At 61.2% G+C, this 21,877-nt stretch overlaps 1 protein-coding gene across 3 annotated transcripts in view; it reads left to right on the top strand.

The window, feature by feature from the left end:
- LRRC4B (leucine rich repeat containing 4B) overlaps positions 1–15,074 on the top strand; it is a 36,407-nt gene extending 21,333 nt beyond the window's left edge. For 2 of the 3 annotated variants that reach the window (XM_044989270.1, XM_044989271.1), the window contains exon 2: positions 12,166–15,074. In XM_044989270.1, coding sequence (XP_044845205.1) covers positions 12,228–14,165 — 1,938 coding nt within the window. In that variant the 5' untranslated portion in view covers positions 12,166–12,227 and the 3' untranslated portion in view covers positions 14,166–15,074. Of the gene's footprint in view, positions 1–4,093; positions 4,224–12,165 lie in introns of those variants that run through there. The other variant, XM_044989272.1, reaches the window with a different exon arrangement.
- Positions 15,075–21,877: the final 6,803 nt, after the last annotated feature.

Consider the following 21,877-nt stretch of genomic DNA (forward strand, 5'->3'; position numbering starts at 1 on the left):
TTGACCTGCCAGTAGAGGTGCTTTGGGAACAATTCAATACATTAGCCAGCAGTAGGTCTGGATGGTGTCACCCATGAGTTCGTCAGGAAGTCAAATAGGAAAGTGCAGAAGTACTGACCGCGGTATGTAACCTATCGCTGAGATCAGGCTCCGTACCAGATGACTGGCAGGTGGCTATTGTAACACTGATTTTAAAAAGTGGCTCCAGAGGTGATCCTGGCAATTACAGGCCGATAAGCCTCACTTCAGTACCAGGCAAATTGATTAAAACTCTAGTAAAGAACAAAATTCCCAGACACACGGATGAACATGATATGGTGGGGAAGAGTCAACACAGCTTTTGTACGCGGAAATCACGCCTCACCAATCTACTAGAATTCTTTGAGCGGGGTCCACCCACGTGGACCAGGGTGATCTGGTGGATATGGTGTACTTAGACCAGGGGTCGGCAGCCTTTCAGCAGTGCTGTGCCGAGTCTTCATTTAGTCACTCTGATTTACGGTTTCACGTGCCAGTCAGACATGTTAACGTTTTTAGAAGGTCTCTTTCTGTAAGTCTATAATATAGAACTAGACTATTGTTGTATGTAAAGTAAATAAGGTTTTTAAAATGTTTAAGATGCTTCATTTAAAATTAAATTAAAATGCAGAGCCCCTGGACCCCGGTGGCCAGGACCCGGGCAGCGTGAGTGCCGCTGAAAATCAGCTCGCGTGCCGCCTTCGGCACCCGTGCCATAGGTTGCCTACCCCTGACTTAGACCATCAGAGAGCCTTTGACAAGGTCCCTCACCAAAGGCTCTTAAGCAAAGTGAGCTGTCCTGGGGGTAAGAGGGAAGGTCCCCTTATGGATCAGTAACTGGTTAAAAGATGAGAAATAGGAGGTAGAAATAGTCAGTTTTCACAGTGGAGAGAAGTAAACAGCGGAGTCCTCCAAGGATCTGTACCGGGACCAGCGCTGCTTCACTTACTTATAAATGAACAGGAAAAACGGGTGGCAAAGTTGGCAGATGATACAAAACTACTCACGATAGTTAAGTCCCAGGCAGCCTGCGAAGAGCGACAAAGGGATCTCACAAAGCTGGGTGACTGGGCAGGACAATGGCAGATGAAATTCAGTGTTGATAAATGCAAAATAACCCACGTTGGAAAACAGAATCCCAACGCCACATCCAAACTGATGGGGTCTAAACTGGCTGTTACCACTCGAGAAAGATCTTGGAGTCACTGTGGAGAGTTCTCTGAAAACATCCACTCCGTGCGCAGCGGCCGTCAAAAAAAAGCAAACAATGTTGGGAGCCATTAAGAAAGGGCGAGAGAATAAGACAGAAAAGGTCATATTGCTACCCTATAAATCCATGATACGCCCACACCTTGAACACTGGGTGCAGTTCTGGTCGCCCCATCTCGAAGAAGGATATATCAGAATTGGAAACCGTACGGAGAAGCGCCACAAAAATGATCAAGGGTGTGGAACGGCTTCCGTGTGAGGCGAGATTGAAAAGACTGGGATGGCTCAGCTTGGAAAAGAGACGGCTACGGGGGGATATGAGCGAGATCTGTAAAACCATGACTGGCGTGGAGCGAGGGAACCGGGAAGTGTTATTTACGCCTTCACACAGCACAAGAACCAGGCGTCAGCCAATGAAATGAACAGGCAGCGGGGTTTAAAACAAGCGTAAGGCAGTATTTCTTCACACCGCGCACAGGCAACCTGTGGCACTTGTTGCTGGCAGATGTGAAGGCCAAAAATATAACAGGGTTCAAGAAAGAATTAGATAAATTCATGGTGATTAGCCAGGCAGGCAACCCTGTGCTCTGGGTGTCCCTAGACCGCTGACTGCCAGAAGCTGGGAATGGGCGACAGGGGATGGGTCACTTGATGATTCCCTGTTCGGTTCACTCCCTCTGGGGCACCTGGCACTGGCCACTGTCAGAAGACAGGACTCTGGGCTAGATGGACCAGGGGTCGGATCCATTATGGCCGTTTTTATGTGTGAACAGCGATTTTCAGAGCCTAATAACTCGGCCGAGCTGGATGGATTTTCCCAGGAACACCACGCTTCGGAGCATTTGGCTGGGGTTGCCCTGGGGCCAGGGAAGTGCCTTTTGCCATTGCAGTGAGAACCTGGCCCAATCTGGCGTGGTGAGGAACAAGGGGATGAGCAGAAGGGTCAGAAGGCTGCGGGAGGGCTTTGGAATAAGGGGAGCGGAGAGGGGTACAAGTGGGAAGGGAACAGGGGCAGGACCTTGGGCGGTGGGTTAGGAGCAGAAGGGAACAGGGAGAGGTGGGGGGAACTTGGGCAGAAGGGTTTGTAACCACTGGAGCATGCTCCCCTCCAGCCCTGGGAATCGACCAGCCCTAGTCCTGAGTCCCCACGTTCCCAAGTGGCTGTGAATGCCCCTGGCCACGTGTGTGTCTCCGTCACCCTCTGGTGACGAGGCCCACGGAGAGGATAACAGCCTTCTAGTGCTACCAGTCACTTGATCAGCTCAAGTGCAGAGGCACGCGGGGCGGCTCTGAAGGTCCCAGCCCTGCTGGTGGCCTCCCGTGGGGATGGTCTGTGGGGCGACCCACGAGGAAATTTCTGGTTTACAAATGGGGCACCGGAAATCAGTGGGTGCTTTGGCAGATTTTGGCGTTTTGCCGCTTCCCGTCTGCAAAATGGGGTGAATGCCGCTCCTCACCCCACAGCGTGCATTTATTCGTGCTCACGGAGCGCTCTGGGAGGGGCGCGGTGAAGGCCATTGGAAAACCTGCCGGACCCTGAATAATTCTGTCCTCAGAACGGGATTGGAATGGTGTGCGGTAAATCTGGTCTTGAGAAATGCGGATGCAAAGATCTATTGAATAGCTGCTCATTCCGCGAGGCCTCTCTCTCCTGTGCCCTGAATCGGGCAGGGGCCTTGTGGAAAATATGGTACGTGGCCGTGGCATTACTGACTGTATGATCATGCAGACGCTCTGGGGGTCAGAGTTAAGGGTACTCACCTTCGTGCTGGCAGCCCCTAACTTTGCAGGGCTTGATTTTGCAACCTTAACTTTTTTTTTAAGGTAGCTCTTTGCTTGCCAATATCAGCATGAAGGGCTCGTAGCGCTAAAGTTTGCGGTTTCTCTACCTTACTGTTATTATTTAACTCTTTGTATGACCATAGCACAGTGGTTCTCAACCTGTCCAGACCACCGTCCCCCGTTCAGGAGGTTGATTTGTCTTGCTGTGGCGAAGTGAGACTCACTGCTGCGGCGCCTCCTGCTGGTCGTCTTGGGAATTAGCTCTTCAGCAGCTTCGGAGGGCCCTCTGCTGCCCGGAGTCTCGCCTGCCTCAGGGCCCCGTGTCCCTCCCGGACCCTGGCGCCTCTTGCCCTGGGGTGCTGCCCCCTGCAATACCCCACAATGTAGGTCTCCCCTCCCAGGGGGACCCCCAACCCTCTATCCCCACCTTGCCTCAGTGGCCACTGGCCCCGGTTTGAGTGTGGACTCGCAAACCGGTGTGAATCCGGTTCGCGGTGGTGGGATAGCTCGCGTCGGTGATGGCGTCCCTGAAAACCACGAGTTGGGTTAAAAATCACGAGATTTGTATATATCTAAAAAGAAATTGGGTGCAATTTTGAACCGGGGGCAGGGCAGGGGGGATTCACCGCTGGACTAAACTCCCATGGCGATTGAGGGACCCCCCAGGGAAGCCGTGGCGGGGGCTGCGGGTGGATCTGGGTTGCGTTCACACGCACGTGGTGTCGCTCTCCCCTGAGCTTGAAACCGCGAGGATGCCGCCTCACGCCGGCGGGCTGCGTGGCAAAGCGACGCGGGCGCGGCGCGCCGACAAAGCCCCCGGCGAAAAGTGCAGCTGCTTCGAGATCCCTTAAACCGGGCTTGGCAGAAATCGGATTAAATCGATACGGCTAAGCCGGGTTTCAATTGGATTAAGCGGCGTCCGCCCAGGGTTGGCAGCGGCTGAACGAAATGGGTTTAAAGTCGCAGCTTTGGCTGTGAGCTTGTTAAGGATTCTCCGGTTCTTGGCGTCTTCAGCTCCAGACTTGGGGGCCTCTCGGGAAGTCGTTGGGCTCGGCACAGGGGGAACTGGGTGGGACTCTCCGGCCTGTGTGACGCAGCGGGGATCAGACTAGATTGAGCTAATGGTCCCTCCTGGCTCTGGTGGCTACCGGGGGCTGAAAAAGGAGCGGGTCGGAGGTGGGAAGGAGGATCTAATGGGAGTCGAACCAGACACGGTGAGATGAGCTGATAACGGTGACGGGGCGGATGGCTATCCCAGGGGCTGCTGGGAAAACAAACCAATTGTCAACAAAGAAAATTCATTTTTCCCTCCAGAAGTTTCTTTTTTTTATTTTGTTGTAAAAGAAGAAAGGAAAAAGTTTGAATCCAAACTTTTTTTAAAAAGCGAGGGGGCCACTGCGAACGAACAGGAGAACAAAAGGAAAACTTTTCTCCGTTGTTTTCGCCGCTGGAGAAGGGGGCAGACGCCATGCAGAGTTTTCCCTTTCGGTTTGAAGCTTCCCCCTTGTTAAAAAGTTTGGATTTTTTTCCCAGAGAGACGGGGGGTCTTCCCTGGTCTCCTCCTCCTGCTCTTTGGCAAAGAGGAAGAATCGCCCCCGTGGCTTTGGATGCGAATCCCGGGGGCGAAACGGAAAATTCTCCCACCTCCCGTTCTGTATTCTTGGAGACCCTGGGTCTGGCGAGCGGCTTCCAGACCCTGTCGATGGAGCACAGCGAGCGAATCTACGGCCCGCCGCTAGCTTGCCGCGCACTAACCGCCGCGGGGCTCCTGCGAGTCGATGGACTGCGGTGTGAAACAGTCGCCGAATCCCTCCTCGGGGGCGGGGTGAGGGCTGTCGTGGGTGAAGTTTTGGGGGTGCTTGATTTCGGGTTAAAGAGCGGGGCGTTTTGCTAGGTGGCCTGATAGTGGCGCAGGTCGCTGGACGGCTGGAGCTGGCAAGTGGCGGCTGGGTGGTTATAGTGGGTTAAACGTCCAGGGCTGGGGGGTGGGGGGAGGGTGAACAGGGAGCCCGGAGCTCGCCGCTGGGAAGACCCTGCCTTCCGGCCTCGGCGAGGCCGTGAACCCGGCGGATAACTCGTTAAAAGGGCCCTGTGTGTCCAGAGGTGGGGGCGGGGAGGGGGGACAGACAGATGCACGGACACCACTGGTGGGGCCGACGGAGCTGGACCGGCTGGGTCCTCCCCTTGCGGGGTGGGGAGGCTCTGATTGGAGCAGGCTGCCCCGGGGCACTGGATTCCCCAGTGGGCACAGAGGGGAGAACCACGGGGGCCAGTCCCAGTCGGACCCACTGGGGCCGCAGCACTGGTACCCGGGGGGTGGGGGGTGGGTAGCCCTGGGCACGGTCTCCGTAAGCGGTGAAGATGCAGGGTCTGAAACCTGCCAGGGGCCGGAGGGACGCTCTGCCCTGGAACTGTGTCCGGGGCAGGGTCTCTCTTCATCCAGTGTCAGCCCCCCCCCCCGCTGCCTCAGTTTCCCTCCGAGGCAGTGGGGGCGTGGAGGAGGGGTAACTTTTTTTTTTTTTAATCTCCTTCCTCTGAAACCTCAGGGATGCCCGTGGCTGGAGACGGGACGCTGGGCGGGGTGGCCCAGCGCGTTCTCCCTCTTGGGTGGGACTTGCTGGCATGCAGGGTCTAACTCCCCCCCGCCCCCCCGCGCCCTCCCCAGGTCAGATTGGAAGTGGCCTCGAGGGCTTTTCGCCTTCCCCTGCAGTGTGTGGGTGCGGGTCATGTGCCAGGATTCTCCGGCTCTCCCTGCCTCGGACACTGGTCCCCCCGTCTCTGCCTGTGGCGCCTCGTAGCCCAGTCTCCTGTGGCCTGGGAGACCCCCTGGGTCTCGATTCGGTCGCTGGCTTTAGCGTGCGGGGCCCGTGAGGTGGGACAGGAGGTCAGAGGAGACGATCTAGTGGGTCCCTTCTGGCCTGGGGGGTCAGCGGGGGAGCAGCCAGCGAGCGACCCGGCCCCAGCCTGCCCCGCTCCGCCCTGCCGGCTCCTGGTGTCGCTCGGGGCGGAAGCCGGGAAGGGGGGAAGTGGGGGCGGGGAGAGAGCAGAGCAGGGGCGGGCTGGGGCCGACTCGCTCGCTGCTGCCGGTGCGAGGCCCCTCGCTAAGCCCCCAGGCCGTCCTGGACCCCACATCCCCCCAAAGCGTGGGGCCTGGGGGGTTGCCCTGTTCCGTCCTATGGACGGGACGGCTCTGCTTGGCCCCGTTCTGGGCACCACCAAAAATGATCCAAACCTGATGCCCGGCAGCCGCGTGTCTGCACTGCTTTTATGGTAAGGTCTTTGCCCTACATGGTGACGGGGATGGAACGGCGGCCGTATGAGGGGAGATTAATAAGACTGAGACTTTTCAGCTTGGAAAAGAGACAACTGGGGTGGGGGGGGGGCATGGTAGAGGTCTATAAAATCATGAGTGCTGTGGAGAAAGTAAATCAGGACGTGTTATTTACTCCTGCTCCTAACACAAGAACTAGGGGTCACCCAATGAAATGAACAGGCAGCAGGTTTAACACCAATAAAAGGAAGTATTTCTTCACACAACACACTGACAACCTGTGGAACTCCTTGCCGGAGGATGTTGTGAAGGCCAGGATTATAACAGGGTTCAAAAAAGGACTAGATAAATTCATGGAGGACATGTCCATCTATGGCTATTAGCCAGGATGGGCAGAGATGGTGTCACTAGCCTCTGTTTGCCAGAAGCTGGGAATGGGCGACAGGGGATGGGTCACTTGATGATTCCCTGTTCTGTTCATTCCCTCTGGGGCACCTGGCACTGGCCACTGTCGGCAGACAGGACACTGGGCTAGCTGGACCTTTGGTCTGACCCAGTCTGGCTGTTCTCATGTACACTTTGTGGACGGTTGTTACTGTTGGGTTGCCGCTACAGATGGTGTGTGGGTACGGTTGTAATAAACTGTCGTGTCAACAGTGGCTAATATAGGATTGTAACTCGATGCTGTGGGTGTGGATGACGGGCACTATACAGGTATAGTGTGTGTATACATGGTTGTTAATGTCAGGTGGGTGCTATAGTCTGTGAGTGGTGATGGTTTTTAATGTGCGGTTATTATAGTCTCTAGTGACAGTGGTTATTGCAGAGTTGTTGCTTTACACTGTGTGTGGGGATGGTTTTTTATGGTGGGTGGTTGCTTAACACCAGTCGGCTGGTTGCTACACGCCATGTGTGTGTGAATAGTTATTAGTGTACGTTTTCTATGCTACCCCGTGTGTGGAGACGGTTGTTATGGTCGGGATGTTGATCTGCACTGTGTGTGTCGACCAGGCTCCGTATGTACAGGGTTGTTGCAGTACACCGTGGAGAGGGTTGTTACTGTCCGATTGCTGCCATACACTGGGTGCAATGGGTTGTTAATTAAAATGGTCACTGCACACTGAGTGTGGATAGTTGTTTATATAGGGGTTGCTACAATGCACTGTGGGGACCGTTATTCTTGGAAGAGTGTTGCAATAAACGGTGTCAAATAGTGGCTGTGATATAGGGTTGTAGCTATGTGTGGTGTGTGAAGAGGTTTGTTAATGAACAATGGTTGGTCTACACACTGTGGGAAAGGTTGTTACTGCAAGAATGTTGCTAGATCATGTGTGTGTGTGTGTGAGGGGGGTTGTTATTGTGTGGCTGTTGCACCAATGACACCTGTAGTGTATTGGTTGATGTAGGGTTGTTACGACCAATTGCGTGTGGAGACGGCTGTTAAGGTAGGGTTGTTATCATGTGGCATGTGAGGTTGGTTGTTAATGTAGGTTTGCTGCTCTACACCGTGTGTGTATGGTTGTTAATGGGTTGTTGTACTGTGTGTGCAAATGTGTGTTACTGTAGAGCTGTTGCTATCCCCTGTGTGTGGGGCTGGTTAGTAGTGTAGGGTTGTTTCTCTGCAGTCCACGTGGGGAGGGTTGCTATGGGACAGATGTTGCTATCCCCTGTGTGTGAGGATAGTTATTAATGTCAGATTGCTGCTCCACACTGTGGGTGTGGTGGTGGTGAACGTGTGGTTGCTTCTATGCAATAACCGGGGGAACGGTTGATATTGTAGGAATGTTGCTACACCCCCCACCCACCCCCCGGTGGTATTTAAGGTCAGATTGTTGCTGTAACCCAGTATATAGAGATGGCTTATATTGCTAAGAAGTCAATATGCACTCTGTGTGTGTGTGTGTGTGTGTTTGCTGCTGTAGAGGTGTTGCTACATACTGTGGTGATGGTTGTTAATGTAGGATTGTTGCTAGATGCTGTTTGTGGGGATGGTTGTTAATGTAAGATGTTGCTATTGTGTGTGTGTGTGTGTGTGTGTTTGCTGCCGTAGAGGTGTTGCTATATACTGTGGTGATGGTTGTTAATGTAGGATTGTTGCTAGTGTGTGTGTGTGTGTGTACGGTTGGTTATGGAGTGATGCTGGGGGAAGTCTGACGGTTGATGGTCTACTGTGTGTGTGGGGATGATTTTTACTCCACGGTTGTTACTCTACATCCTGCCTGGGGACAGGTGTTAATATTGGGGTGTTACTATACCTCTAGGGTGACCAGATGTCCCGATTTTATAGAGACGGTCCCGATTTTTGGGTCTTTTTCTTATATAGGCTCCTATTACCCCCCACCCCTTGTCCCGATTTTTCACATTTGCTGTCACCCTATATACCTCCTGCGTGAGCACGATTGTTCCCGTGGGGGGTGTTGCTGGGTGTGTGGATGGTGGCCAAGGTCGGGTTGCTGGTATACATACACTGTGTGTCGGGGTAGTTGTTCCCGTAGCATTGTTGCGATATACCCTGTGCAGAGCCGGTTGTTACTGAGGGGTTGCTGCTCTACCGTGGGTTGGTCTGGTGGGTATGGTAGGTTGTTATCCCCTGTGTCGTGTCTGTATCTCAGTAGGGGCTGGGGAGGGTGAGAGGAGGAGACGGGACCCTGTGGTGCACAATAGTGTAGTCCCTCGGGGCTTCAGCCCCCTGCTCGACACGGAGTCACGACCCACCGTTTGAGAACCGCAGGTCAAGACTTTGGGCTCAGGATCAGGGCCGGCTCCAGGCCCCAGCACGCCAAGCGCGTGCTTGGGGCGGCTGCCGCGGGGGGCGCTCTGCCGGTCGCCGGGAGGGCGGCAGGCGGCTCCGGTGGACCTCCCGCAGGCGTCCCTGTGGAGGGTGCACTGGTCCCGCGGCTCCGGTGGAGCATCTGCAGGCACGTCTGCGGGAGGTCCACCGGAGCCGCGGGACTGGCGACCGGCAGAGCGCCCCCCGCGCCGTGCCGCCGTGCTTGGGGCGGCGAAATGGCTAGAGCCACCCCTGCTCAGTAGTGGGGGAACCGGGCGAGATCTCATGACCTGTGATATCCAAGACCTCCTGGATGGTTGGATGATTCCTTCTGGCCCTAAACGCTATGAAGCTATGGGTCATCTGTGGGGCTGGAGGCTTTGAAGCCAAGAATTCAGCCAGAGTCGCGGGGATGTTCAGAGGCAAACCAGTTAGCGCTGGGGGTTCGAAGAGGGACGGTGCCCTGGTTCTAGGGGGTAAGCCAGGCGTTTTCCGGCTTGGGACGGGACCGTCCTGGGCGTCGGATTAGCCCCCGTCGGAGTCCTGGTTCCTCTGGGCGACCCACAACGGGCCAGTTACTCGTTGTGGGAAATTCAAAACACTTGAGGGTGGGTTTCCTCCTCGTCCCATCGAAAAATTTCCGTTTTTTAAAATGCGGAACCAAGAAACGTGGAGATTCCAAACCCGTGTTTTGGAGCGGGCGGGGCGGGGCGGGGTGGGGGTGGGGGGGTGTTCGGGTTTCCATAAGGATTTAGGGGAGGAAAGTTTGGGGCCTTTGCAAACTGTTCCCGGAGAGAAAGTTTGTGTTTGTTTTTTGAAAAGGGGGATGGCGGAGGGAGGAACTATTGTTGCAGGTGATTTTAGCCCCAAGGGAACTGTGGATCCTGTTGCGACAGTGACCTCAGCATTGCGGCGAGTGGCAGGGAAGGTCACTGGGCCATTGAGGGAGGTGGTGCGGCCCTCACCCCGCGTCTCCGGCTAACTATAGCTGGCCCCGTCTGTCACCCCCCTGCCAGAATAACTGGGCCTTTCATGTAACCACCCCCCCCCGAGCCCCAGAACCCAGCACCGTCCCTGCACTTCAACTCGAAACTGGGGCACAAAAAGACGGGCCTGGGATCCACAGGGCATATATGATGGAGGGAGAAATTCAGCCAGGGCCCCGGGGCCCAGGGACGATGTTACCTGGTCTCTCTCCCCCTGGGGTCGGGCCCCGGGGCCCAGGGACGATGTTACCTGGTCTCTCCCCCTGGGGTCGGGCCCCGGGGCCCAGGGACGATGTTACCTGGTCTCTCTCCCCCTGGGGTCGGGCCCCGGGGCCCAGGGACGATGTTACCTGGTCTCTCTCCCCCTGGGGTCGGGCCCCGGGGCCCAGGGACGATGTTACCTGGTCTCTCACCACCAGGGGTCGGGCCCCGGGGCCCAGGGACGATGTTACCTGGTCTCTCTCCCCCTGGGGTCGGGCCCTGGGGCCCAGGGACGATGTTACCTGGTCTCTCTCCCCCTGGGGTCGGGCCCGGGGGCCCAGGGACGATGTTACCTGGTCTCTCCCCCCATGGGGTCGGGCCCCGGGGCCCAGGGACGATGTTACCTGGTCTCTCTCCCCCGGGGGTCGGGCCCCGGGGCCCAGGGACGATGTTACCTGGTCTCTCCCCCCCTGGGGTCGGGCCCCGGGGCCCAGGGACGATGTTACCTGGTCTCTCCCCCTGGAGTCGGGCCCCGGGGCCCAGGGACGATGTTACCTGGTCTCTCTCCCCCTGGGGATGGGCCCCGGGGCCCAGGGACGATGTTACCTGGTCTCTCTCCCCCTGGGGTCGGGCCCCGGGGCCCAGGGACGATGTTACCTGGTCTCTCCCCCTGGGGATGGGCCCCGGGGCCCAGGGACGATGTTACCTGGTCTCTCTCCCCCTGGGGTCGGGCCCCGGGGCCCAGGGACGATGTTACCTGGTCTCTCTCCCCCTGGGGATGGGCCCCGGGGCCCAGGGACGATGTTACCTGGTCTCTCTCACCCGGGGCTCGGGCCCCGGGGCCCAGGGACGGTGTTACCTGGTCTCTCCCCCTGGGGTCGGGCCCCGGGGCCCAGGGACGATGTTACCTGGTCGCCCCCCCGGGGCCGGGCCCCGGGGCCCAGGGACGATGTTACCTGGTCTCTCTCCCCCTGGGGTCGGGCCCCGGGGCCCAGGGACGATGTTACCTGGTCTCTCTCCCCCTGGGGTCGGGCCCCGGGGCCCAGGGACGATGTTACCTGGTCTCTCTCCCCCGGGGTCGGGCCCCGGGGCCCAGGGACGATGTTACCTGGTCTCTCTCCCCCTGGGGTCGGGCCCCGGGGCCCAGGGACGATGTTACCTGGTCTCTCCCCCCCTGGGGTCGGGCCCCGGGGCCCAGGGACGATGTTACCTGGTCTCCCCCCCCGGGGTCGGGCCCCGGGGCCCAGGGACGATGTTACCTGGTCTCTCCCCGTGGGGATGGCCCCCGAGGTGCAGGGACGATGTTACCTGGTCTCTCCCCCTGGGGATGGGCCCCGGGGCCCAGGGACGATGTTACCTGGTCTCTCCCCCTGGGGATGGTCCCCGGGGCCCAGGGACGATGTTACCTGGTCTCTCTCCCCTGGGGTCGGGCCCCGGGGCCCAGGGACGATGTTACCTGGTCTCTCTCCCCCTGGGGTCGGGCCCCGGGGCCCAGGGACGATGTTACCTGGTCTCTCTCGCCCTGGGGTCGGGCCCCGGGGCCCAGGGACGATGTTACCTGGTCTCTCTCCCCCTGGGGATGGGCCCAGGGACGATGTTACCTGGTCTCTCCCCCTGGGGTCGGGCCCCGGGGCCCAGGGACGATGTTACCTGGTCTCTCTCCCCCTGGGGTCGGGCCCCGGGGCCCAGGGACGATGTTACCTGGTCTCTCCCCCTGGGGTCGGGCCCCGGGGCCCAGGGACGATGTTACCTGGTCTCTCTCCCCCTGGGGTCGGGCCCCGGGGTCCAGGGACGATGTTACCTGGTCTCTCCCCATGGGGTCGGGCCCCGGGGCCCAGGGACGATGTTACCTGGTCTCTCCCCGTGGGGATGGCCCCCGAGGTGCAGGGATGACGCTAACGAGTCTCTCTCTTCCGTTGTGTCTCCAGTCTCTAGGGATTCAGGAGCCTGCCCAGAGGAGGTTTTGCCCATTAAAGCATGAACGTTGGACATGGCTGCCCCCCGTTGCTGCTCCCGGAGGGGGCCGCCGCCTCCCCGTCCCTCTAGGATGCTCTGGAAGCCGGTCCTGCTGCTGGGCCTGTGGCTGCCTTCGCTGGCGTGGGCCGGAGCGTCGCCCACTTCCTGCCCGGCCGCCTGCTCCTGCAGCAACCAGGCCAGCCGGGTGATCTGCACGCGCCGGGAGCTGGTGGAGGTGCCGGAGAGCATCTCCATCAACACCCGGTACCTCAACCTGCAGGAGAACAACATCCAGCTCATCAAGACCGACACCTTCAAGCACCTGCGGCACCTGGAGATCCTGCAGCTGAGCAAGAACCTGATCCGCAAGATCGAGGTGGGCGCCTTCAACGGGCTGCCCAACCTCAACACGCTGGAGCTCTTCGACAACCGCCTGGCCACGGTCCCCACCCAGGCCTTCGAGTACCTCTCCAAGCTGCGGGAGCTGTGGCTGCGCAACAACCCCATCGAGAGCATCCCGTCCTACGCCTTCAACCGGGTGCCCTCCCTGCGCCGCCTGGACCTGGGCGAGCTGAAGAAGCTGGAGTACATCTCCGAGGCGGCCTTCGAAGGGCTGGTGAACCTGCGGTACCTGAACCTGGGCATGTGCAACCTCAAGGACATCCCCAACCTGACGGCGCTGGTGCGGCTGGAGGAGCTGGAGCTGTCGGGGAACCGGCTGGACATGATCCGCCCCGGCTCCTTCCAGGGCCTCACCAGCCTGCGCAAGCTGTGGCTGATGCACGCCCAGGTGTCCACCATCGAGCGCAACGCCTTCGACGACCTCAAGTCGCTGGAGGAGCTGAACCTGTCCCACAACAACCTCATGTCGCTGCCCCACGACCTCTTCACCCCCTTGCACCGGCTGGAGCGGGTGCACCTGAACCACAACCCCTGGCACTGCAACTGCGACGTCCTCTGGCTCAGCTGGTGGCTGAAGGAGACGGTGCCCAACAACACCACCTGCTGCGCCCGCTGCCACGCCCCGGCCAACCTCAAGGGGCGTTACATCGGCGAGCTGGACCAGAGCCACTTCACCTGCTACGCGCCGGTCATCGTCGAGCCGCCCACCGACCTCAACGTGACGGAGGGGATGGCGGCGGAGCTGAAGTGCCGGACGGGCACCTCCATGACCTCGGTCAACTGGCTGACGCCCAATGGGACGCTGATGACGCACGGCTCGTACCGGGTGCGGATTTCCGTGCTGCACGACGGCACGCTCAACTTCACCAACGTGACGGTGCAGGACACGGGGCAGTACACCTGCATGGTGACCAACTCGGCCGGCAACACCACGGCCTCGGCCACCCTCAACGTCTCGGCCGTGGACCCGGCCGCCACCGGCTACACCTACTTCACCACCGTCACCGTGGAGACGCTGGAGACGGCCCAGGAGGACGCGCTGCCCACCAAGAAGGAGCCGGGCCCCACGCCCGCCGTGGGCTGGGACGTGACCTACTCCACCACCTCCCTGACGCCCCGCTCCACCCGCTCCACGGAGAAGCCCTACACCGTGCCCATCACCGACGCGGCCGAGGGCGGCATGAAGGACCTGGACGACGTGATGAAGACCACCAAGATCATCATCGGCTGCTTCGTGGCCATCACCTTCATGGCGGCCGTCATGCTGATCGTCTTCTACAAGCTGCGCAAGCAGCACCAGTTCCACAAGCACCACGGCCCCACCCGCACCATCGAGATCATCAACGTGGAGGACGAGCTGCCGGCCGCGGCCGGCGCCCCCGGCGACAGCCACCTGGCCCTGCCGGCCCTGGAGCACGACCACCTCAACCACTACGCGGCCTTCAAGGCCCACTACAACAACAACGCGGGGGCCCTGGCGTGCGCCAAGAACCCGCTGCTGAACTCCATCCACGAACCTCTGCTGTTCAAGAGCAGCTCAAAGGAGAACGTGCAGGAGACGCAGATCTGAGGACGGGGACGCCCCTCGCGGCCTGCCTGCCTTCCCCCCTCCGCCCGCCCCGACCACGCGGCCCGCCCCCCCGGCAGCCCCGGGAGGGGGAGTGGGGAAATGCCTCCGGGGAGAGAGACCCCCCCAACCCGCCCACGACGGATCGGCTCCCGTTGGACGCCATGTCCATGTCCCGCTGGAGGGTGCCCCCAATTCCTGGCTCCCGCCCCAACTGTGTCCCCCCTGCCCCGTCCCTGTCCCCCTCCCTCCCTGTCTGTCCCTCCCCTGCCCTGAGATTTCCACCTCTCTCTGGTTTACCCTTTGGCTTTTACTTTGGCAGTTTTCTCAGTGCCCAGTTGACCGAGATGTCTCCGTTTCTCCCCCCCCGCCCCGCCCCAATCAAAGGCCGGGAAGTTGCGTGTCCATCCCCCCCCCCCCCCACGCCGCTCCCCGAAACTTGAAACTCTTTTGATACCGCTGGGTATTCCCGGCCCCGCCTGGGCTGCCAGGTTACTAAAAGCGAAAAAAAAGGAACCCAACCAACCAACCAACCAACCAACCCTGGAATAAATTTTTTTTTTTTTTGGTGGTCGTGGGATTAAACGGGGTGGGGGGGAGGGTGGAAAAACCCCCGGCACCCAGAGAAAGAGGTGGTGGGGGAGGGGGGGTCGACAAAATATTATTTTGTGGTAGCGGCTGTTTCGGTCGAGAGTCTATTTTCAGCCATGGGGCCGTGGCTGGCACAGGCTGTGGGGTTTTTTAATGACTATGTGACTCCGGGCACCCCAGCCCTTGCTCCTCGCGCGAAACGCAGAGCAGAGGTATTTTTTAATTTGTAATAATCTGGGGAGGGGCGGGGTTTGGGAGGGGCGGAGCCGGGAAGGGGGGGGTTTGCAGGGGGTGCACTCCTGCCCCCCTCCCCCGGAGCCTGTGATCCCAACCATTTCTGGGTCTCGTCCGAGTTTCCTATTTTAATAAAATCCATAAAGGTGTTTACAAGCGTCTCTCCGAGAGCTGGCAGGGGTGGGGGTAGGGGGGGAGGATGGGGGAAGGAGGGAGTGTGCACCAGCCGCATGCACTGGCTCGCACGCCCACCTCACAGCCTCACACGCACCGGCTCGCACACCCACCAGCACATGCACCAGCTCGCACGCCCACCCTCATATGCACTGGCTCGCACGCCCATCCTCACATGCAGCCGTTCGCACACCCACCCTCACAGCCTCACATGCACCAGCTCGCACACCCACCAGCACATGCACCAGCTCACACGCCCACCCTCATAGGCACTGGCTCGCACGCCCATCCTCACATGCAGCCGTTCGCACGCCCACCCTCACAGCCTCACATGCACCAGCTCGCACACCCACCAGCACATGCACCAGCTCGCACGCCCACCCTCATATGCACCAGCGTGCACGCCCATCCTCGCATGCATTGGCTCGCACGCCCACCCTCACATGCACCAGCTCGCACACCCACCCTCACATGCAGCCGTTTGCACGCCCATCCTCACATGCACCAGCTCGCACGCTCACTCTCACACGCACCAGCTCGCACGCCCACAATCACATACACCAGCTCGCACGCCCACCATCACATGCACCAGCTCGCATGCCCACCCTCACACGCACCAGCTCATATGCCCACCCTCACATGCACCAGCTCGCACACCCATCCTCACATGCACCAGCTCGCATGCCCACCCTCACACGCACCAGCTCGCACGCTCACTCTCACACTCACCAGCTCGCATGGCCACCCTCACACGCACCAGCTCGCATGCTCACTCTCACACGGATCAGCTCGCACGCTCACTCTCACACGCACCAGCTCGCACGGCCACCCTCACATGCACCAGCTCGCACGCTCGCTCTCACACACAACAGCTCGCACACCCATCCTCACATGCACCAGCTCGCACGCCCACCCTCACATGCACCAGTTCGCACGCCCACCCTCACACGCACCAGCTTGCACGCTTACTCTCGCTCGCACACCCACCCTCACATGCAGCAGCTTGCACACCCACTCTCACACCTACCTCCCTCGGCACCAACTCCCGCCCCCCGCACTGGATGCATGTGCCCACAGCCGCCCTCACACATGGAGGCCTGCAGCGGGAAATGCTCCGTTCCCCATGGGGCCAGCAGAGGGGGGGTGGAGGAGAGGGTCTGCCTAGGCTGGGTGTCTCTTCTCTCGAGAGGGGAAGCGTACACACTTCGGCCAGGGAGCTGCCTTCGGGGAGCCCCAGCCACTGGAGGCAAAACCACCCTCTCGAAGCGGCTGGGGGGAAGACCTCCAAAGTGCGGGAGGGGGGTCAGGGAGAGACAGGGGGGGCTGTGCAGGATGTGGGGTGGTGCCCAGTGTGGAGGGGGTTATTAGCTATTTCCCAGCCCCCAATTGTGCTGCAGGTTTGACCCCAGGGACCTGCCACTGGACTAGGCCTCCCCCCCACCATATCTCCTTTGCCACTCAGGTGCAAGGAGAGAACCCAGGAGTCCTGGCTCCCAGCCCCCCCCGCTCTAACCACTAGACCCCACTCCCCTCCCAGAGCTGGGGAGAGAACCCAGGAGTCCTGGCTCCCAGCCGCGTGGCTAGCATGACACACCCAGGGAGGCTGTTCTGTGAGGGGCCCGTGCCTTGCTGGGAGTTTGGGGCTCGCAGAGTGGGGGGTGTGCAAGGCGGTTGGGTCTGCTCTGCTCGGGGCAGGGGGGGGGTCTATGCCGGGAGGCAGTGGGTCTGCTGCCCCCTCCCAGGGGGTGGGGGATGGATTAGGGCAGGGAGCTGTGGAGATGCCGTCCGGGGGGGGCAGGCTTTGGGGGTGACCTTTGCAATGTACCCCTAGGGTGGAAGGGGACAGTCAGACCCAGCCCCCACCTCCACCTGAGAGCCCCCCCCCAGCCTTTCCCCATCCCCCATCCTGCCCCATAGGTGGTGACACCAGGCTCCGGGCTGCGTTTGCGGAGTGAAACTGGGTTTCCCACGCCTCACAGGCCGGGGGCGGGGGGAGGGAAGGGGAATTTGGGACTAAAGGGAAATAGCCTCAGAGGCGCTGCATGCCGGCGAGTGGGGGAAATCTCCGTGGGGGGAGCTCCCGCCTAGGCCAGCCCCGGCCTCTCCCAGCAGGGGGCGCTGGCCATGGGGGGAGCTCTGTGTTTCTCCAGTCCCCCCCCATTTACTGATGTCTGTCTATCCCCAGCCACCCCCCCGCCCCATCCACCCCCTCTATCTATCTATCCCCCCCCACACCCCATCTATCTATCTATCCCCATCCTCCCCATCTATCTATCTATCTATCCCCATCCAGCCACCCCCACTCCCCACCCCCCCCCTCTCTCTCTCCCCCTCCCGCCCATCTATCTATCCCCCCACACACCACATCCACCCCATCTATCTATCTATCTATCTATCCCCAGCCACCCCCTCTATCTGTCTATCTATCCCCCCACACACCCCATCTATCTATCCCCCCCACACCCCATCTATCTATCTATCTATCCATCTCCAGGCACCCCCTCTATCGATCCCCCCACACACCCCTTCTATCTATCCCCCCACACACCCCATCTATCTATCTATCTATCTATCTATCCCCATCCACGCCATCTATCTATCTATCTATCTATCTATCTATCTATCCCCATCCAGCCCCCCGCCCCATCCACCCCATCCATCTATCTATCCCCATCCACCCCATCTATCTATCCCCCCACACCCCCCATCTATCTATCTATCTATCCATCTCCAGCCACCCACTCTATCTATCCCCCCACACACCCCATCTATCTATCCCCCCACACACCCTATCTATCCCCCCCACACCCTATCTATCTATCTATCTATCTATCTATCTATCTATCTATCTATCTATCTATCCCCAGCCACCCCCACTCCCCACCCACCCCATCTATCTATCCCCAGCCACCCCATCTATCTATCTATCTATCCATCCCCATCCACCCCATCTATCTATCTATCTACCTATCTATCCCACCCCATCTCGCTCTCCAGTCGGTGGGGTGGGATCCCAGGGGAGCTGAGTATTATGGGATACCCCCACACTCCTCTTTCCTTACTAGAATATATGTATTTTATCCAGACAGCAGCATCCCCCTGTCGCCATGGTGAGCGGCGTTGCTATGGAGAATCTTCCCGTACGCCGCCCTCTCTCTGTGGCTGGCGAAGTGAGGGTTTTTTTGGGGGGGTGGAGGGGGGAGGAGGTGTGCTTGGTGGGCGGGGCGGGGGGCTGCGGGCCAGGAGCGGAGAACAGGGAATGTCAGTCCCCTGGGCCAGGCTGGGATTGGCGCCTTGGAAGGGGATTTGGAGCCGCAGGTGCAAAGCCCCAAAGATCCCCCCCACCAGCCTCACTAACAGCCACCCCCCCAGGCTCCCACCCTCACTGAGACACCAGGGGGCGCTGGGCTGCAGGGAGCATGGCTGGGGGTGTTCGCTGGCAGCCAGGACTGACCCCAATGCCCATAGGCAACGCTAGGGGGCGCTGGGCTGCAGGTCGGGGGCTCTGGGGGTCAAGCCAGCCCCGGTGCCCTAAGGCAACGCTAGGGGGCGCTGGGCTGCAGGTCGGGGGGCCCTGGCGGTCAGGCCAGGCCCCGGTGCCCTAAGGCAACGCTAGGGGGCGCTGGGCTGCAGGTCGGGGGTCAAGCCAGGCCCCGGTGCCCTAAGGCAACGCTAGGGGGCGCTGGGCTGCAGGTCGGGGGTCAGGCCAGGCCCCGGTGCCCTAAGGCAACGCTAGGGGGCGCTGGGCTGCAGGTCGGGGGTCAGGCCAGGCCCCGGTGCCCTAAGGCAACGCTAGGGGGCGCTGGGCTGCAGGTCGGGGGCCCTGGGGGTCAAGCCAGGCCCCGGTGCCCTAAGGCAACGCTAGGGGGCGCTGGGCTGCAGGTCGGGGGTCAGGCCAGGCCCCGATGCCCTGGCACGGTGCGAGGTGGGCGCTGGGCTGCCAGGAGCAGGTGTTTTGGGGTGGGGGGGTTTCTCTGTGGCAGATGTTTTCCTCTGTTACCGTCTCTTTTGCTGCTCTGCAGCCGGGCACAGCGAGCTGCGTCGCGGCCTCCCGCTCCCGGGCTGGGCTGCCGTGCGGCGGGTGCAGCCTCCTTTCCCTCTGAGCTCCTCCTCGTCGCATAAACCCAGCAGAGGGAAAGCGACGGCCTGGCAGCGCGGCCAGGAACTGCCTGCAGCCTGGCAATGAGCGCCGCAGCCCTGCAAGAGTCAGCTGGGAGCCAGCGAGCTCGGGGGGGCTGGGAGCCAGGACTCCTGGGTTCTCTCCCTGGCCCTGGGAGGGGAGTGGGGTCTAGTGGTTAGAGCAGGGGGAGCTGGGAGCCAGGACTCCTGGGTTCTCTCCCCGGCCCTGGGAGGGGAGTGGGGTCTAGTGGTTAGAGCAGGGGGGGCTGGGAGCCAGGACTCCTGGGTTCTATCCCCGGCCCTGGGAGGGGAGTGGGGTCTAGTGGTTAGAGCAGGGGGGGCTGGGAGCCAGGACTCCTGGGTTCTCTCTCCAGCTCTGGGAGGGGAGTGGTGTCTAGTGGTTAGAGCAGGGGGGGCTGGGAGCCAGGACTCCTGGGTTCTATCCCCGGCCCTGGGAGGGGAGTGGTGTCTAGTGGTTAGAGCAGGGGGGGCTGGGAGCCAGGACTCCTGGGTTCTATCCGTGGCCCTGGGAGGGGAGTGGGGTCTAGTGGTTAGAGCAGGGCAGGCTGGGAGCCAGGACTCCTGGGTTCTATCTCTGGCTCTGGGAGCAGGGGGGCAGAGCCCCTCCCGTGCTGACCCATGACTCCCCCTCTGCTGGCTCCCGCCAGGCACCGCCTCAAGGCCCGTCTGTCCCTGCCGAGCCGGGCCAGGAATCGGCCAGGGGGCACGGGGAGGGGGGGAAGCACAAAGGGGGCTCTTGTTCTCCGGCCTCTGGCTTCCCAAACTGGTGTAGGTCAAAAGGGAACAAGCCCCCCCAGTGATCTCAGCCCAGCGCCTGGGGGCCGTCCCGCCGGCCTGGCGATTCCCAGGGCTGGGAGAAGCAGGAGGTCAGGGGCTGGGGAGAGCGTTTCTGTGTCTCCTGGGGAGAGGTTCCCCGGGGGTGGGGGGGACACACAATGTTTAAATCCCCGCTGGCAGGCCCCCAGCGGGGAGCCAGGCGTTTCCCACTGGCAGGCAGCCGGTGCCGTGTGCGGTGGGAACCGGCTTCTCCGGGCGGAGCGTGGGACCCCCGGGCTCTGCTCTCTGCCTGCCCCTCGGGGCCCTGGGGCCCCTCTGCAGATCCCCTGCCTCCCCCGGCACAGCCCCAGCTGTAACGGGAGGTAAGTGTCTCTCCATGCCAAGACCCCCCCCCCGCCCATGTCCCCCCAGCCAGGGGGCTGTGATGCTCAACATCACTGTGGATCCCAGTTGCCGTGGTAACTCCGGGCGGGGGGGGGGGGCAGCACTGTGGATCCTGGTCACCAGGGTAACCTCTTTGCTGCAGATCCCCATCGCCATGGCAACTGTGGCTGCAGATCCTTATCACCATGGCAACGCCACAGGCTCCAGGTGGTAGCAACACTGCAGCCGGGGGCAGGCCCTGTTGTCTGCAAAACCCAGCTGGGGTGTGGGGGAGAGGGGTGTGTGTGTGTGTCTCTGTGCGTGTGTGTGTCTGTGTGTGGGGTGTGTGTGTGCATGTGTGTGTGTGTGTGGGGGGCGATTCTTCAATGGGCGCCTGTGTCCGGAGGACAGAGAGACGCACAGGGAGCAGGATACTTGGGCCTGGGGGAGATTGTCTCAGAGCTACCTGCCCTCCCCAGACCCAGGGCTCCAGCATAGGCCCTGAGTGCCCCCGGCACCAGACTGCTCTGAGGGGGTGGCCGGGGGGGGGGGGGAACTCTCAGCATCTCTGGCATCTCCACCGGGCAGCTCCCCACTTCGCTCCCACCCCAGGGGCCTGCTCCCTCCTTCCGCAGCCCCCGCCCCCCCCGTATGCTCCAGTGACCGGCTGGGCCGTGTCCTCCCTGCGACCTTGTGGTCTGCAGAGGCACCACCTGCCTTTCGGGAGTGCGGGAAGTGGGAAGGGCGGGGGTCTCAGCCGCCTGCCTGTGGAAGCGGGAATGGGGCACCCCAGTCCCCCATCCCCCAAATGTGCTGGGCTCGGCAGCCCCCTCCTCCCCCCACAGCCGCTTCCCGTCTGCCCGGCTGGAGCCGGGCAGAGGTTGATTTGCAAGGAAAGCAGGGCCGCGGCTCAAGCCATTTTTATTTGGTTACTTTCCTAACCGAGAGAGAAAGCCCAGCGGTGCCGGGGGGCTCGGAATGGCCAGGCCCGGAGGCGCCGGGGGGCTCGGAATGGCCAGGCCCGGAGGCGCTGGGGGGCTCGGAGCGGCCAGGCCCAGAGGCGCCGGGGGGCTCGGGGCGGCCGGGCCCGGAGGTGCCGGGGGGCTCGGAGCGGCCGGGGCCAGAGGCGCCGGGGGGCTCGGGGCGGCCGGGCCTGGAGGTGCCAGGGGGCTCGGAACGGCCAGGCCCGGAGGCGCTGGGGGGCTCGGAGCGGCCGGGCCCAGAGGCACCGGGGGGCTCGGAACGGCTGGGCCCGGAGGCGCCGGGGGGCTCGGAGCGGCCGGGCCCAGAGGCGCTGGGGGGGCTGGGAGCGGCCAGGCCCGGAGGTCCCGGGGGGCTCGGAGCGGCCAGGCCCAGAGGTGCTGGGGGGGCTCGGAGCAGCCGGGCCCGGAGGTGCCGGGGCTCAGCCCTGGCCCAAAGGAAGCCCTGGTCGTGGG

Source organism: Mauremys mutica, chromosome 15, assembly GCF_020497125.1.
Source record: "Mauremys mutica isolate MM-2020 ecotype Southern chromosome 15, ASM2049712v1, whole genome shotgun sequence".
In the NCBI taxonomy this organism is placed as follows: domain Eukaryota; kingdom Metazoa; phylum Chordata; order Testudines; family Geoemydidae; genus Mauremys; species Mauremys mutica.